The sequence below is a fragment of the Mytilus californianus genome, unplaced genomic scaffold, assembly GCF_021869535.1.
Source record: "Mytilus californianus isolate M0D057914Y unplaced genomic scaffold, xbMytCali1.0.p SCAF_7, whole genome shotgun sequence".
Taxonomy (NCBI): Eukaryota; Metazoa; Mollusca; class Bivalvia; order Mytilida; family Mytilidae; genus Mytilus; species Mytilus californianus.
Window position 1 is genome coordinate 96,818,574 of NW_026262723.1, and position 16,294 is coordinate 96,834,867.

The 16,294-nt window shown below is 30.7% G+C and overlaps 1 protein-coding gene across 1 annotated transcript in view; it reads left to right on the forward strand.

The window, feature by feature from the left end:
* Positions 1-16,294, forward strand: part of LOC127709574 (broad substrate specificity ATP-binding cassette transporter ABCG2-like) — a 33,456-nt gene that overhangs the window by 4,310 nt on the left and 12,852 nt on the right. The window contains exons 3-9 of the mRNA XM_052215178.1: positions 4,230-4,344; positions 6,749-6,901; positions 7,245-7,402; positions 8,053-8,204; positions 9,493-9,576; positions 13,131-13,191; positions 14,715-14,823. Coding sequence (XP_052071138.1) covers positions 4,230-4,344; positions 6,749-6,901; positions 7,245-7,402; positions 8,053-8,204; positions 9,493-9,576; positions 13,131-13,191; positions 14,715-14,823 — 832 coding nt within the window. The remainder of the gene's footprint in view (positions 1-4,229; positions 4,345-6,748; positions 6,902-7,244; positions 7,403-8,052; positions 8,205-9,492; positions 9,577-13,130; positions 13,192-14,714; positions 14,824-16,294) is intronic.

Here is a 16,294-nt window from a genome sequence, read left to right on the forward strand (position 1 = left end):
GTTATTTAACTATCTTTTTAACTGAGGTAACAACAGCCAAAAAAAAATCACTGAAATTGTTTAACCTGATATCAGAAATATGTCTATTCTCATTATGATTTGGGATATATATATATATATATATATATATATAAGAAAAATAATATAAGATAATGACGGTTTCAATTCATCACTTTTACTAGCGCTTTCACTGATTTCACAGATCTTCAGGTAATGTGAAGATTACCTGAAGATCTGTGAAAGCAGTGAAAGCTCTAGTAAAAGTGATGAATTGAAACCGTCATTATCTTATATTATTTTTCTTATATGTTACCAGCATACGGATTCTATTTGACTTTTCTTTATATATATATATATATATATATATATATATATAAACAAGTCTAAATTGAAAACAACGTTCAAACCTATGATTGCGTTGGATAAAAACCGCAATTTTTATACGTGTACATGCAAAACAAATTTCTTGTTAGAGGGGTCTAAATACAGCATAAACAATATTTTCCAAAAGACCAAAAAGTGAAAAAGTGAAAATATAAAACAAGCCCAAACAAAAAAATATAAACAAGTGCAAATTGAAAACAACGTTCAAACCTATGATTGCGTTGGATAAAAACCGCAATTTTTATAGGTGTGCATGCAAAACAAATTTCTTGTTAGAGGGGTCTAAATACAGCATAAACAATATTTTCTCAAAGACCAAAAAGTGAAAAAGTATATTTTAACAAAACGTATTTGACTAAAAGGTCGAACAACAAATGTTCTTAAACCCTGCTGACTGCCATTGGCTATTGCCAAATAAACGGATCACCGATGTAATAAATGGATTTCAATTATAAATTTAATACTAAACAGAAAACAATAAACTTGCGGAAAAGATGATATACCGCAAACAAAAGGTTTTTGTTCACCATATCCAGATTTCGACAATTAATGTCTCTTCAATGATATTTGGAATCGAAACGGTATTTGGAAAGCCATACACTTTACCTCAATTTAGGATAGACTCTTGAATTTTGAGGAGTCAAAATAGGATGAACGGATCATATAAACCCGAAGGCAAATATAAAACAAGCCCAAACAAAAAAATATAAACAAGTGCAAATTGAAAACAACGTTCAAACCTATGATTGCGTTGGATAAAAACCGCAATTTTTATAGGTGTGCATGCAAAACAAATTTCTTGTTAGAGGGGTCTAAATACAGCACAAACAACATTTTCCAAAAGACCAAAAAAGTGAAAAAGTATATTTTAACAAAACGCATTTGACTAACAGGTGGAACAACAAATGTTCTTAAGCCCTGCTGACTGCCATTGGCGATTGCCAAATAAACGGATCACCGATGTAATAAATGGATCTTAATTATAAATTTAATACTAAACAGAAAACTATAAACTTGCGGAAAAGATGGTATACCGCAAACAAAAGGTGCAAAGGTATATATATCCAAAAGGGATAAAAAAAAAATTCAAGAAATGATTAAAATTGTTCTTCTGATTAGGGGCAAACTATAAAGTAATATCTCCTGCTTGGGGCACACTCATTAAAAAGATCACAACTGGTCAGAGAGTAATAAATTTTAAATAACATCTATTGAAAATTAAACAACATCCTGTAAAACTAAAATCATAAGGCCTTTTGAATTCACTAGATAAGTAATACATGAGTTTAAGAAAAAATAGGGTTTTCTTTTTACCTATAAAACACACCTGTACTGAGGTACTTAAACCTTATTAAAGTTCTTCTTGTATGCCATGTCTTTAATTTTGACAAAACTTAATTAATCAACCTAAATTTTAACTGCAACTTTGGAACACAACTCCTTTTTTAAAAGGTTATCAAGGATTGCTAAGGAAGTTCAATTATATTTAATTCTTGATTTTTCAAAGGTGTCATTTTTAAGATTTATTAAGTTGCTTTATATACTATTTTATATATATTTTAATAAAAAAAAATGTTCACTGCATTATTAACTTAACTCTACTGACACCATAAATCTATACCAGGTTTAAGTTAGTGTTGAAAATTTTCCAGTAACCATAAAATATATCTGAAACATTCAAAACATTTTTAATAACATTTAAGATATTTGAATAATGGACGAAAGATCTAGTATTTTTGTTGTACATAATGCAATGTGAATATGATATCATGTATATAAAAATTCGTTTAACCGAAAACTTAATTTATTACACGATATCTTTTTAATCCGACCAGAAATTACTACCTTGATCATCTTGTTTTATTTTTATTTTAAAGTTGATATACATTGTATATATAAATATATATGTATAAGTGTTGATGATTATCAAGTTTATTGTGAAATTTTGGTTTCAATGCTATATTAAATACATTTTGAATTTCAAATTGTTTTTCAAATTTCTAGCCAGGGGAAATAGGTATTGTTAAAAACAGTTCCTAAATTGATGACATACAATAGATGGATACAAAAAATAGGTCTAGGTTGGTTAAGAATTGGTCGAGTATGGTTCAGACTAGGTCGAGTATGGTTCAGACTAGGTCGAAAATAGTTAAGACTACGTCGAGTATGGTTAAGACAAGAACAAACTGGTTAAGTACAGGTCGAGTAAAAGTCGAGTACAAGTTCAAACTGTTAAGTATGGTTCAGACTACAGTCGAGTTATATCAAGCAAATTTCTGACCAATTCAGACTGGTCGAGTAAAAATCAGTATAGTCGAGTAAAGAAATAGGCCATTTCAGACTTTTACTAGTTTGTAATGATACGACTTCACTCATAGTCAAAATGTAAAAATCGGGAAAAACGAATAGGACACAGTCGGTAAAATTAAAAATCATAGGACTATACTGAAATGTTGTGATCTAAGACCGCGAAAATATGTTCTATTGAATTGAGAAACAGACACATTATATGTGTCAACCAATTCATAATGGTGGTCGTTAAACTTATGTAGTGCTGATTTCAGTCGTTTTTCATGAAGCACTTCCCTGTTAATGACGTCTTTATAGTGTGAACTTGCACGAGCGAAACATATTAATTGAAATATGTAAACGTCATATGAGCGAGCAGAGGTATTTAACTTCTAAGAAATTGGCGTTTGACAATCGGAAAGTTGAAATCATCACGCTTGCTATAGATTTTTGTGTGAATTCGTCCATCTATGTCATAATCGAGGAAAAAAATCAAGATATTTGAGAACTTCAAGTTTCTGTACTAAGTTTACTTATATATAAGATGTAATGACTCACTGAAATGTAGGTTATTGATTAACAGGACATCATCAATATATCTGACAATTAAGCTCAGTGTATAAGAACATTGACAGATAATTTTTAATTTTGTTCTTAAGAAGATTCGATATGAATTCTTCTACATATGAGTACAAAGACCAGTCGGCCAGTAAGTTTGGACAATAAGTACCTATTGGAATACCGACTATCTTTTGGAATCTCCCATTTCACAGCAGTAACATACCCTCAGTCCGATGGTTTGGCGTTTACATTTCACAACTGCTATGTTGCTGTCGTGCATGTTAACATTATACGGCCGGTTAATTAACAGGATGTATTCTTTACAAACAACTGAGATAATAAAAGTGAAACCGAACCTTCATGAATTTTACGTCACCATCTTGAATTATTTTACCGAGTGTGTATTCTAAGGCTGGTGATGCATGTGGTCTCGTTCCGTTTGTAGTTCATGCAATGTCTTCACATTTTGTGTGTTACATTTATTTGTACCTCCTCAAATGATTTATGAGATTTGAATTTCGATAAATAACCGTTGCTTAAATTTATGCTTCATACTATAGCGATGGGTTCTGGTCTTACCATAAGTTATTAAATAATTCTCCGTTTCAGATTCTAAAGGATGGTGGGTAATTACATTGTTCGTACCCCACAATGAAAATATTGTAATGTTACTAGTTGAATTTCCATTGTTTAGAACGTTTTTAGCCAATCAAAACGTTTTGGTGTACGCTTTTGAAAATAATACCTAGAATGCATTAGATTCTGAAACGGCGAATTGAACCCTGAGAAATTCATACCATTGACACATGTGTATTATCCTACTCAAACACATGACCAATTAGATGAACAGACATGAAATGTAATGTTGTTTTTTATTTGAATGTACGCAGACAGATGTACTCACAGAAATATTTGATTATACGACGAACTTCCTTAAATTTAAGTTATCAGTTAACTTAAGATAATAAGTGACATATCTTTTTTTTATAACGTAGGCTTTTAGATATATTGGCAGGACGGAAAGCACCATTGAGAGTAAGTGGAGACCTACTATTAAATGGATCACCACATCCAGAAAATTTTAAATGTATGGTTGGATATGTTTTGCAGGTACATATTTCTTCAACATTACAATAGTTAAGTTTCCATTGAATTTAAGTAACAGTATTTAACTAAAGTTTAGGGTTTTTTTCAGAATATTTCGTTAGCTCTCATATTGCCTCTGGTGCCTTTAGTGTCATTTCTTTGAAGTCATTGAAATCCATCGATACTTGATATCGTGATTTTGTTATGTTTACACTAGGTTGGTGTTATTTTGGTAGCCCAGTAGCCAGATATTTCTTAGAGACCAGATAAGTTTATATTTAAAGCAAATACCTTCCTTATGTTTTTGCTGTTAAGAATCCAAATATTATCAAACAAAATAAAAGAATTTAAAAAAAAGAAATTAAACGGAATAAAACTAACATTTGCAGTCAAAATTATCAAATTGCTGGACTTTTTGATAATATATTTGTTGAGTTTGGTGGCAGTCGGTATTTCAATTGGCACGAATTGTGCATGTCTACAGGGTTAAAGATGCAACAGACTTTGGAATAAATTCAAAAGATCAATTGGTCGCAGAGACATTTTATTTGATTTTTTTCATGGTTTTGTCGACATTTTTCTTCTCTGCTTTTGATATTCATTGAGACAATATCGAAAGGTAAGTGTTTATATACTCATGACACCAAAACGTTTTGAGTACTCATCAAATGAGTTCAACTACTATATAGCAGAAGAAGAAGAAATATTTAAGGATGTATTCTTCTGACGTTTCAGTCTCGTTGAAATCAAGTTCTGGAATTATTTCCAAAACATGTGATATAAGTGGAAAATATCAATGAATTTAAAAAAAAATTATAATCAAACTGAACTCTATGAAAAAATTGTGGATTTACAATAACTTTTTTTTGTGTAATAAAATTTTCAAATTTTATAACCAATCCAATCACTGTCATCAGCCAAAATGTTGAGAAAATGGGTGACGGATACAAGAAATGATTTTACCAAAAATATGTAAATCCCATATCATTTATCTCAAATATTGTAATCACTATTACTAGTCGAATTTGACATCTTGTTTATTCTTTGCTCATTATGCAGAATTACATATATAATTATGAAAGAACATGTGCCCCGGTATTATAGCTATATTTATCATTTGAATACAAAAATGCACACTTTGAACTAGTATATGGTTTACACCTTCATTTACAAACAGCCGCCATTATTTATATAAGTTAATTTTATACTTTATATTTAATGCATATTTATATTACATACTGTATAATTGTATTACTTTTTTGTACTAGTATTTTACTCACCACAGACTGTGTTTATTCATAAGTGAACATACATTTATTTCTCAATAATCCTTCATCGGAAATTCTGATGATTTAAGCACATGTTTTGGCTATGTAAATATCTAACAGGCATTTTTAAAACCGGGAACACAATTTAAATAACAAAAGATTTCATAATTGCTTGTCTCTTATTTACACGAGCTCGGATTGAACTTTAAACAGTGCAAATGGTTAGAAAGAAAGCAATATAAATAACTGTTATATATAATTTTATAATTGTATCTTAAAAGGATAAAATTATATGAAAATGCAAGATTTTGAAGTGTAAAGAATCATGGGAAGAATACAGTATCTAATTATAAACAGATGCTGTTTTTTTATATATATATTGAATATATTATATAAAGTTTTTCTTTTTTTCTTAACCCATTTGTATTTTCCCTGGCAAATGGGATATGTTAAATGAAAGCAGGAACCCCTCTGTCAGCTGCCCTGGAGTGCTTAGGATTTATGTATTCCAGGTGATTTAAAATAAAAGACATTACTCACAAAAAAAAAACAAAAAACAAAAAAACAAAAATACATCCCATATCAATTTTTTTCTTTTCAAGTTTCTTTGATATGTATTTTTTCAATCATTTGTAACTTTGAAGTTGAAATAATATGCTTTTTGTTCTAAAAAAAGAGAAAAATCCCAAATTTACAAAATTGACAGCATGGTCAATTTGACACGAAAAAGCAACAAAATTTTATAAAACTTTTCAATATTAACACCTACCTATAGTTTTTTTAAGTTGAATTTATTCAGATTGGTCCACTTCGTCTTTAGTGTAAGTATGAAAAAAAGTTCAATTGTGAAACTGTGATTTTTTTTATGATAATAGCCCAAAAATGGGTAAAAATTTATGAAAAATGGGAAAATCATCAAAATTTGGTACTTTCAAATGGCCGTAGTAAAAAAAGAAGTGCACCACCATATGATTTTTTCTTCGTCAATTACTTTCTTACAGTCATATAAGCCCACAAATAAGGTTAAGAAAAGAAGTTTAATTCTAGAAATCATCCTTAAGACAACAACATATTAAAAGAAAGCAGAAAAAGAAAATGGTAGCAATTGAATACATATATCACCATTTTAAGGATGCAATTCTATACTGTTATTTTAATAGGATGATGTTGTGATAAGTGGATTGACTGTGCGAGAAAACTTGGCATTTTCAGCGGCTCTTAGATTACGCGGTCAAAACTCAAAGGCTGATATACAAGAAAAGATAGAAAATGTTGTAAGCGAACTTGGGCTGACAAAATGTGTTGATACGATGGTAAATATGAACAAACGCAGATGTTGGCTACATATCAAGTAAAAGTAAATTAACAAAAATCTAGAAGTCATTTAAAGGCCGTTAACAATGAAACAATTTCGACGCAGTGTAACAAATTTTCTAAAAAAAAAACTAAATTTCATTGCAAAGCTCTGCAAACATTTATATAATTTCAATAAATAAAATAAATATAATTAATTTAATCACATCCACTAAGATTACTATGTATGTGACTCATTTCTATTATATTGCTAGTTCCGTTTTTAATCGGTTGTACTGAAACCATATATATATTTTTTATAAGAACATTTAGATACTACTACTTCATTTTCTGTTTCTCTAGGTTGGAAACGATTTTTTTCGAGGAATTTCTGGCGGGGAAAGACAACGAACAAACATTGGTATGGAACTGATTATTTCACCTCCTGTCCTTTTTTTGGACGAACCAACAACCGGTCTTGATGCGAACACAGCTCATTCAGTTATGCAGTTGTTAAAAAGGTATAAATACAAGTAAAAACAAATTTTGTATGTAGCTCGCATGACTAAGTAACAAATTCGCCACTTTGACCTCTTGGTTTAATAGCTTTCTTGTGATCAGCAACCCTCTTTCAAGGAAATCATAATAGTAAATACAACCCCTGGAATATCGTATCAACTGGGAAATATATACTCCGTATGCAGGCGCTGCTGGAATGTTGCTACATAACAATGGAAAGTTCACAATTCAACAATACATTCACGTGAATACACCTTATCACTATTCATTCCTATCAAGCTAAATTACACAACTTTTTCATGACGTCATTTTTATTACTTTAATTTGTGTTTCAACAAATATGATCACAATTTATCAAAATTTGAAAATGGTTCCTTTCTGAACTTTTCCCTCCCTCATTTCATTACTAATGAACTTTGTTTTTTGTGATACTTGACCAAACACAAAGTTTTCTAAGTGACTGTTTTTTTTCTCGGGTTGAACCAATAGCGATAAGGTGTATAAAGTAACTACTACTAGTACTTAAAAATAGACAAATTGTTTTAGTATCAACTGAAATAAATAGACAAAAACGGTAGATATACCGAGACATATCAAACTCACAATCACGTAGCGATATCTCTGTAGTGCTTCTTTTTCTTTTTCTTTTTAGTTTATCCAAAAATGGGACAACAGTTGTATTTTCAATTCATCAGCCACGATTCTCAATTTTCAAATTATTTGACAGTTTAATGTTGTTATCCTTTGGTGAATGTGTCTACCATGGAGCTGCTCATGAATCTTTGGACTATTTCAGATCTATAGGTGTGTAGTTAACAGTATTTCGATTTTGTAAAGCATATCAAATTCATACCCGTGCTTTGTTTATTTTTTTACCAGAATTTTCCGAGTTTTTAGTCACAGTGATGACTGTTAATAATGTCAACCTTAAATAAATAACAGTAACTAGAACAACAAATGTTTACGGGGAAATTTGGCAATTGACTGCAGCTCTTAAAAGGGCAATTTTTTTTTTCCGTTTTCAGAAAAAAACGCCACATTTTTTATCAGTACAATACAAACTAATCGCAAAATAATTTTCCATTCCTGAAATGTTCACTTGCCAATTGTATTTATTTGGGTTTATTTTTGTCATTCTTAATGTGACTTGTATTTATCCTGCAGCAATTGTAATATTGACCAGTGTGTAGCCATATGTTAAAGGGCCATTAGCTACGAGATATAAAAAAAAATGAAATATTATTTTTTTTGTTCAATCATTAATTAAAGTGAAATAGTGAAATAATATTCGCTTGTAACAGCCAGATTGGTTCAGTTTTGTCAAATTAAGAAAAGAAAGATCGCTAATGAATTATTCACTTGCAAGTGAATAATTTGACCTCATTGAATCCGTATTCATGTGAACTTTAATTGATCCCTATTGCTAGAGATGGGTTATATTGAACTAAGCGTGTTCAGTTATTAAATGGAAAAGAATGTAAACATTGAAAGTGAAACAAGGGTAAACCATTTGGTTGACACTGCCTGTTTCGATCTACAAAAACTCATTCTCATACAGGTAAAAACGATTATTAACATATTTTTAAACCTATAATATGAAATCAAACAGACCTAGAAAAATCCAATTGCACGAGTTTGCAATCTATTTATATCTATGTGTATGTTTGTATCGGGTTATATGACCGTCGGCAGTCTTCGGAGGTCACCTTGATGGTTATTTAGATGGCATCTAAACTAAAACACACACGAAATACTGACATATACTATCGAGTCTATGCATCGTAAATTGTATTTTTTAGACTTTTTATAATTTGAATATGCGTTTTAGTATGTTATAAGTCAAATAAAAAAATTTGAGTCAGATTGGTAAAGATGAATTTGACAGCTAATGCCCCTTTAATTAAAACGAAACCAAGTGCATATTATAAAGTGACAGTCGAAGTTATTTTGATAATATTCTCATTTCACAATAAGTAAATGTCAAGTAAACGAATATAATATCACTTACTAGTATTGTCTATACAGATAACACATGTAATCAAATTTTACAATATGTTCTGATTTTAAAACACACATTCCTTAAAATTTGCAGGATTTATTATAGAAGAGCACAACAACCCACCTGATTTCTTTCTAGATGTTGTTAATGGAGCGGCAATCAACACACTAGATGAAAGTAAATATAAATTGTCCTTATCGTAACAGGGAATTATAAGAAAGACTTTCATCAATTTACTTTGAAGAGTGCATCTCATAGTAGCGGATATTTATAAAAAGCGGATGAACGCGCCTCAAAAACCCTTGAATTTTTCCGATTTCGGAGTCCCTCATATATAGGTGTTTATGATTGACTAATATATCACAATATATTGTAGTATGTAAAACGAGACTCGAGAAAATATGAGCCGAAACAGTTGAAGATTAATATGACCCAAAATACCCTTAGAATAATAGCCAAACGATTTAAATTCAAATTTACCTGATGGATTTTTCATCGTAGTTTCCTTTTAACTTCTAAATTATAAACAGACAATTTAAGAAAAGGTTTGTTTTTATAAATCATATCCGTACCAAAGTAGTGATCTGTTGAATAAAAGATTTATTAAGGTCACGAAGAAAACAATTAATCAATTAGTTAAAAAAGGTTATTTATAACAGGAAAGAGATGGTAACATTATTTTGCTTTTAAATCTGTTCCCATCGCCATACATGGAAAGGTTTCTTAGTGTTTCAGTTTTCATTTGGTTGATGTGTTTATCGGTTATCAATGTTAGTCTTGTTAATAGTTCAGCTATTTAAAATCCAATATGCCTTATTATAAGTACAAGACGATCATAAGTAAATGTCATACCATTCTAAATTGAAGTTACACTTTTTATTTTTTACTTTACTGTATGTAGAATCTGAAAAGTTTAATGCCGATGGTATTTGAGGAAAAGAGCTTTCAGTGCTCTTAGATTGAGGCAACAGTAGTTTACCGATGTTGAGACAAATCAAGGTAACAAACAAAAAACTGGGGAACCAGATGCGTCGACTACACCATTTCTGTTCAAAGGGAAATAACTCAAAATAAACACGTCTTATACAACAGTGGGAAATCTAGTGACAAAATATTACCTCCCTTGTAAACACTGAAAACTAGATCTTTTCAACATTTGTCCCGTTTTAGCAAAGACGCCATCAAAAATAAATTCACGGGAAAACGTTGAAAATAGTAAAATTAGAGATAAGTTGAAATAAAAACAAAACTTCCATTTAATGTTATCATTTGCCTTCTTAAATAGCAAACGACGAGTACAGCAGGCTATGGGAGCTTGATGTATAATTGGTTTAAAATGTGGCTATGCGAATAAATTCCAGGATTACCATATTCAATTAATGTTTCTACTTGCTGTATACCTATCTGAAACATGCTAATTATCCGTATATATATATGCAGCTACATCAGAAAAAGTCAGGGAAAAAATTCCAACGGAATCGATTGATATGCAGCAAAGATTAACACTTTTGAAATTAAGTTACTAAGTTAATTCAAACGGACCTTATCCCGATGTAAGTATTGAATGTGAAAAAATCGAGAAGACCGCAAATACATATACAAAAATCGAAACGACCTTTTATTAAAATTGTAAAAAATTAGTAAAAAGATATCCACTTTATAAGAATAGTTATCTTTAATTTTGTAACCAGCATAGACAGACTTTTAAATTGTTATATTCACGAAAAGACAATATTTCTATACAAAATGTTCATGTGACAAGAGCAGAAAAGTTAGATGTGAAAAATAAGTATATTTTGGAAAGTTGTAACAAGCTAAGGACTTTGTGAAACACTCCGAAAATTGGTGACCCGAAAGATTTTAGATTATGTATGTACATGATTTTTTCCAATTTTTTTTATCAATATAAAGCAAAGTTTACACTTTTTCAGATTTCAGAATCACAAGCTTCTGATGTAATTATCTCGATAAATACTGAACATAAAAAATCGTGTATTTGCATGTATATTTCTAATAACACAGTTGAACAAATAATTTCTTTAAAATGTACAATAATTTTTTAGAAATAAATTTTCAATCAGTATCGTCACCGGCATTGTTTTATTATTGATTTTTTCGACTCTGTCACAAGAAGAGAGAATTTTCTTTTGTTTTCGTTCACTAGATTTCCCATTGTACAAATTATTAGCTTGAGTTTCCAAACGTTTGTTCAAGGGGGTACCTGAAAAAAATTAGCATCACATATGGCATCAAAACATAATACTATATATCGAGTAGCTTGTTCCTAGCTATATGAAAGATATTTTTCATAGATTTTTACTCTTTCCATTAAGAAAAAAGGTCTGTGATGCATGATTTTTTATTATTAATTGTTTTCGGCTTTTAACTAGCTGTCAGTAACTGCGAGTACTCTCAAATCGTACTTTCTTGTTAATTTGACCTGTTGATACTATTTGTAATGCTTTTTTGTTAATGTTTACTTATTCAGGGTTATATCTGGTCTATATACCAGCTTTGATAAGTGTTTGGTATTACTATAAATTTTCACTCCTTCGAACTAGGAACATCAAATTATTTATTTTTAAAAAGTTTTCCTTTCTCCTTTTAAACTGTATACCTTACAACAAAATTATTTTCATTTACCTGTGTATAATATTATTGTAAATGGCGGATTTTTGTTTAAGGTTATTTTTGTTTTTTCTGAAATTGTTTAACATTTCACAACTACAATTTCCTTCCCTTTTCACGAATGTGACCTACCGAATTCGACTATTTACCGGCTTTGTAACAACATGAGCAACACGAAGGGTGCCACATGTGGAACAGGATCTGCTTCCCCTTCCGAAGCACATGAAATCAGTCCTAGTTTTTGGTGGAGTCCGTGTTGTTTTTGTACCCCTATTTGTGACATTTTGTTCACGTATCATTGTCAATATAATTGAAATTGATGCGACTGTCGTACAAGTGAGAGGTTTAGCGCTATAAAACCAGGTTCAATCCACCATTTTCTACATTTGAAAATGCCTGTACCAAGTCAGGAATATGACAGTTGTTGTCCATTCGTTTGATGTGTTTTGTCATTTGATTTTGCCATGTGATTAGGGACTTTCCGATTGAATTTTCCTCGGAGTTCAGTATTTTTGTGATTTTACTTCTTTTTTTTTTATAATACTGTTACTTTTATCACAGATCAAATTTATTCGTTCAGTGTATGTTCACTTGTGTTAATATGTCTTTTGATTGAGTTAAGCCATTTCAATTGATATTTTATAGTGTGTCTTTATATGTTGTGATATTACACTATTGTTTCAGATCAGGGTGAAGGTTTGGTACCATTTAAATGTTTAAACCCGCTGCAATTGTTTGCACCTGTCCTAAGTCAGGAATCTGATGTTCAGTAGTTGTCGTTTGTTGATGTGGTTCATAAGTGTTTCTCGTTTCTCGTTTTTTATATAGATTAGACCGTTGCTTTTCCCGTTTGAATGGTTTACACTACTAATTTTTGAGGCTCTTTATAGCTTGCTGTGCGGTGTGAGCAAAGGCTCCGTGTTGAAGACCGTAATTTGACCTATAATGGTTTACTTTTATAAATTGTGACTTGGATGGAGAGTTGTCTCATTGGTACTCATACCACATCTTCTTATATCTGTACTGATTTTGAGCGTTAATTTTCCCAAAATATCGTTTACATGTGTCTAAATAACATCATTTCTTTTTTCTTAATGTTTAAGATATTGTGGATGTACACCAGAAAATTGTTTCATCATTCAGGAAATCAAAATTGAATTCCAGGTAAGTAGTTTCAGGACTATTACATCTCTTTATTAGGGTACCGATGCACATCTTATTTCTAACATTATGCTGAATTCCATCTTTAACTGTGGATTTGTTATTTATTGACTACACATTTGGTGACTATTGTCTAGTTTCATGTACATCTTTATCATTGCCGTCACTACGAATAAGTAACGGTGGTCAGGTATTGCGGATCGTATACGAAATTTTATTGAGAAGACACATGCAAGGTTTTTAATCATATTTTTTTAAATATAAGAATATGGAGTTATTTCCTTTTGAGAACGATAAACAATCCAAACAATACCAAGTTCAATGAAAGGTTTTTCAAGCCATAGAGTAATGACCTGTTTAACATGTTTAAGGTCATCATTTACCCTAATTAAAATGCAAACTACGGTTATTCATCTGATAATTATCGTGAGTCATTTTCTCCGTTTGTTCTGGGAATAATATACTGACAGGGAAGAAATATTTCGGATCGTACAAGTGCATATTTGAATTACAATTTTTCGATCAAATAGTTCATACTTTTTGTTCAGCGATCATTTGTCTCAAACAAAGCTGTGTTTATTGTTAAAACTGGAAGGATTCCAGGAAAGTCTGATGCCATAAAAGTACCACAACATACAAAAATCTAAAGAAAAAAATGTGTGTTTATGCATTGAAGATAAACATGATATATTCGATAAAGTTCCTAGGAATTATTAAACATGTAAATATTAAAGAAAAGTAAAAGCACTAGAACAGATAATTATTTGAATATTGAGGTTATCGGAAAAAGAAAAGGTAACCAAGATTTTGTGTGCATTAGCGCGAATGCATAATCCTACCTCATTTTTATGGGGTTTTTTTCTTTTTAATTAATTACTTGCAAAATATAAAAATTATTTGTTGCCCGGTTACAAGTTACGTCCACATCCGGCTAAAAGTGTTTTGAATATGGGATGGACAAGATGGAGGGGAAGAGAGGGCACCTCTTCTGTATAATTATAAAGTAGTAGAGATTTCAATCAAGAGCCTTAAAACTTTCTAGAATATTTTTACATATTTCATTTTTATTTTTATATGTTTACTTTAATTCTAACCATTAATAATATATGTATATACACTTAAGATAGGTACCTCTTATGTGCATTGATTTTGAGGATATTGTCCAAGTTCTATGTTGAGAGTTATTACATCTTTTGTTTTATCAACTCCTCCCTCAGTCCTTTCATATTCTTTATGTGCCTTTCAGGTGTTCTACATGTTTAGAATTTTCCAGAAGATGTAAGACAACTTTTATTACCATTCAACATGACCAGAACCCTTTCTAACACATTATTCTGCATCAGCATATTTCTTTCAGAAACTATATTTTTCCAAAAATCTGTTAATTCGTAAAATTCATTATATATCTCTTTATCTTAGTGTAATTGACATAGCAAGGTTTTAGTGTCATAACCAATGTTTAGGACTTCACGTTACAGGATATAATTATTGCTAGCGGCCCATTTGAGTCTTCTATTTGTTGTTAGATTACAGAATGTAATAAAGCCTATACTTCACCAGTACCACCAAGCATTTGATACGAAAACTTTGAATATGTCACCTAAAGTAAAATATGCAACGAGCTTTTTTAAACAGGTAAGTAACATTTATAATATATTCATCAGATCAATTATTCCAAACAATGTTTTAGATATAAAGTCATCCTTCAAAACCGTTCAACTGATCTAAAAACGATGTGATAATACGATATCTAACTCCAAGGAAAATTCAAAACGGAAAGTCCCTTATCAAATGGCAAAAAAACTGTCATATTCCTGACTTGCTACAGGCATTTCCTTATTTAGAAAATGAAGGATTAAACCTGGTGTGATAGATAGCTAAACCTCTCATTTGTATGACAGTCACATAGAATTCCATTATATTGATAACAATGTGTGAACAAAACAAACAGACATAATAGGTAAAAATGTCAAAAATTGGGGTACAGCAGTCAACAGTGTGTTATAATCTTAATAAAAACAAAAAACTATCAACAAAGACAAACACAATGGCATATAGACACTCTTAAGAGAGAGCACATAAGCAAAAATGAAAGAAAAGAATAGAAAAAATGACCATGGCATAATAACACACTGGCGGGATGTATAAAAACTGAGCCACACCAAAAGGATATTACCAAAAATTCACTAAACACCAAAGACAAATAAAAAGAACACTTTAACACGTAATTAAGTTGATAAACAACGTCAGTACCTAGAATCTATACTTCAAGACTATAATGTATTTATTTTGAATTTGAAACGGAATATTTATCAACAAGGTCTTGGTATCTTCCGATGAACATTTTTAGAAAAAGGACGAGATGTTCTTTGACATAACCCTGGTTCATCATCTTTCTGCTCAGACACTGGTGACGATTTATAAAGTTTGAGAGCAACTACAAGCTCTTGAATACCGAATGGGTTATGAAATGTATATCCCGTATGCAGGTAAAGTTGGTATATTGCTACTAAGGTGGGGAGAAATTTATAATTTCAAAGTTAAAATCGTCTTGATTGTCATAGATTCTGGTACGGAATCAAATGTCAAATTCAAGGTATAGATTACTTGCAAGTATAGGTATTCTAGAAATAACATATGATGAAATGTATACAATTATGTAGGTTTTCGTTGACTTTGGCCTTTACTATGTTAACTATTGTATCCTTTTGATTTGATGGTTAAGTTTAAACATGTCTTCTGTGATGAAAGCAACTCAAAAGGATCTGTCACAATTACAACACACTTATGCCGTCTTCTCTTGAATACTATTGTAACGATATTGGTTTTGAGCATACTTATACAAAACATGGTTATAAATTGAAGAAACTTACATAATGTTACTGGAAACTTTAAGATAATAATCAATTAAATCGTGGATTATGTCATGCAATGGGTTAATCGTAAAAAGGAAGACGTTGATGGTGGATACTCTTTTCCAATGGGTTAAGGATGGGCGGTCGTTGAAATAAAAACTAGAATAGGTCTATGAACACACATGTTACATCTATTTTTCAAAGATCCAAATGTTGTTAAGCACCTGTCCTACCTCCATGACAACTATGTT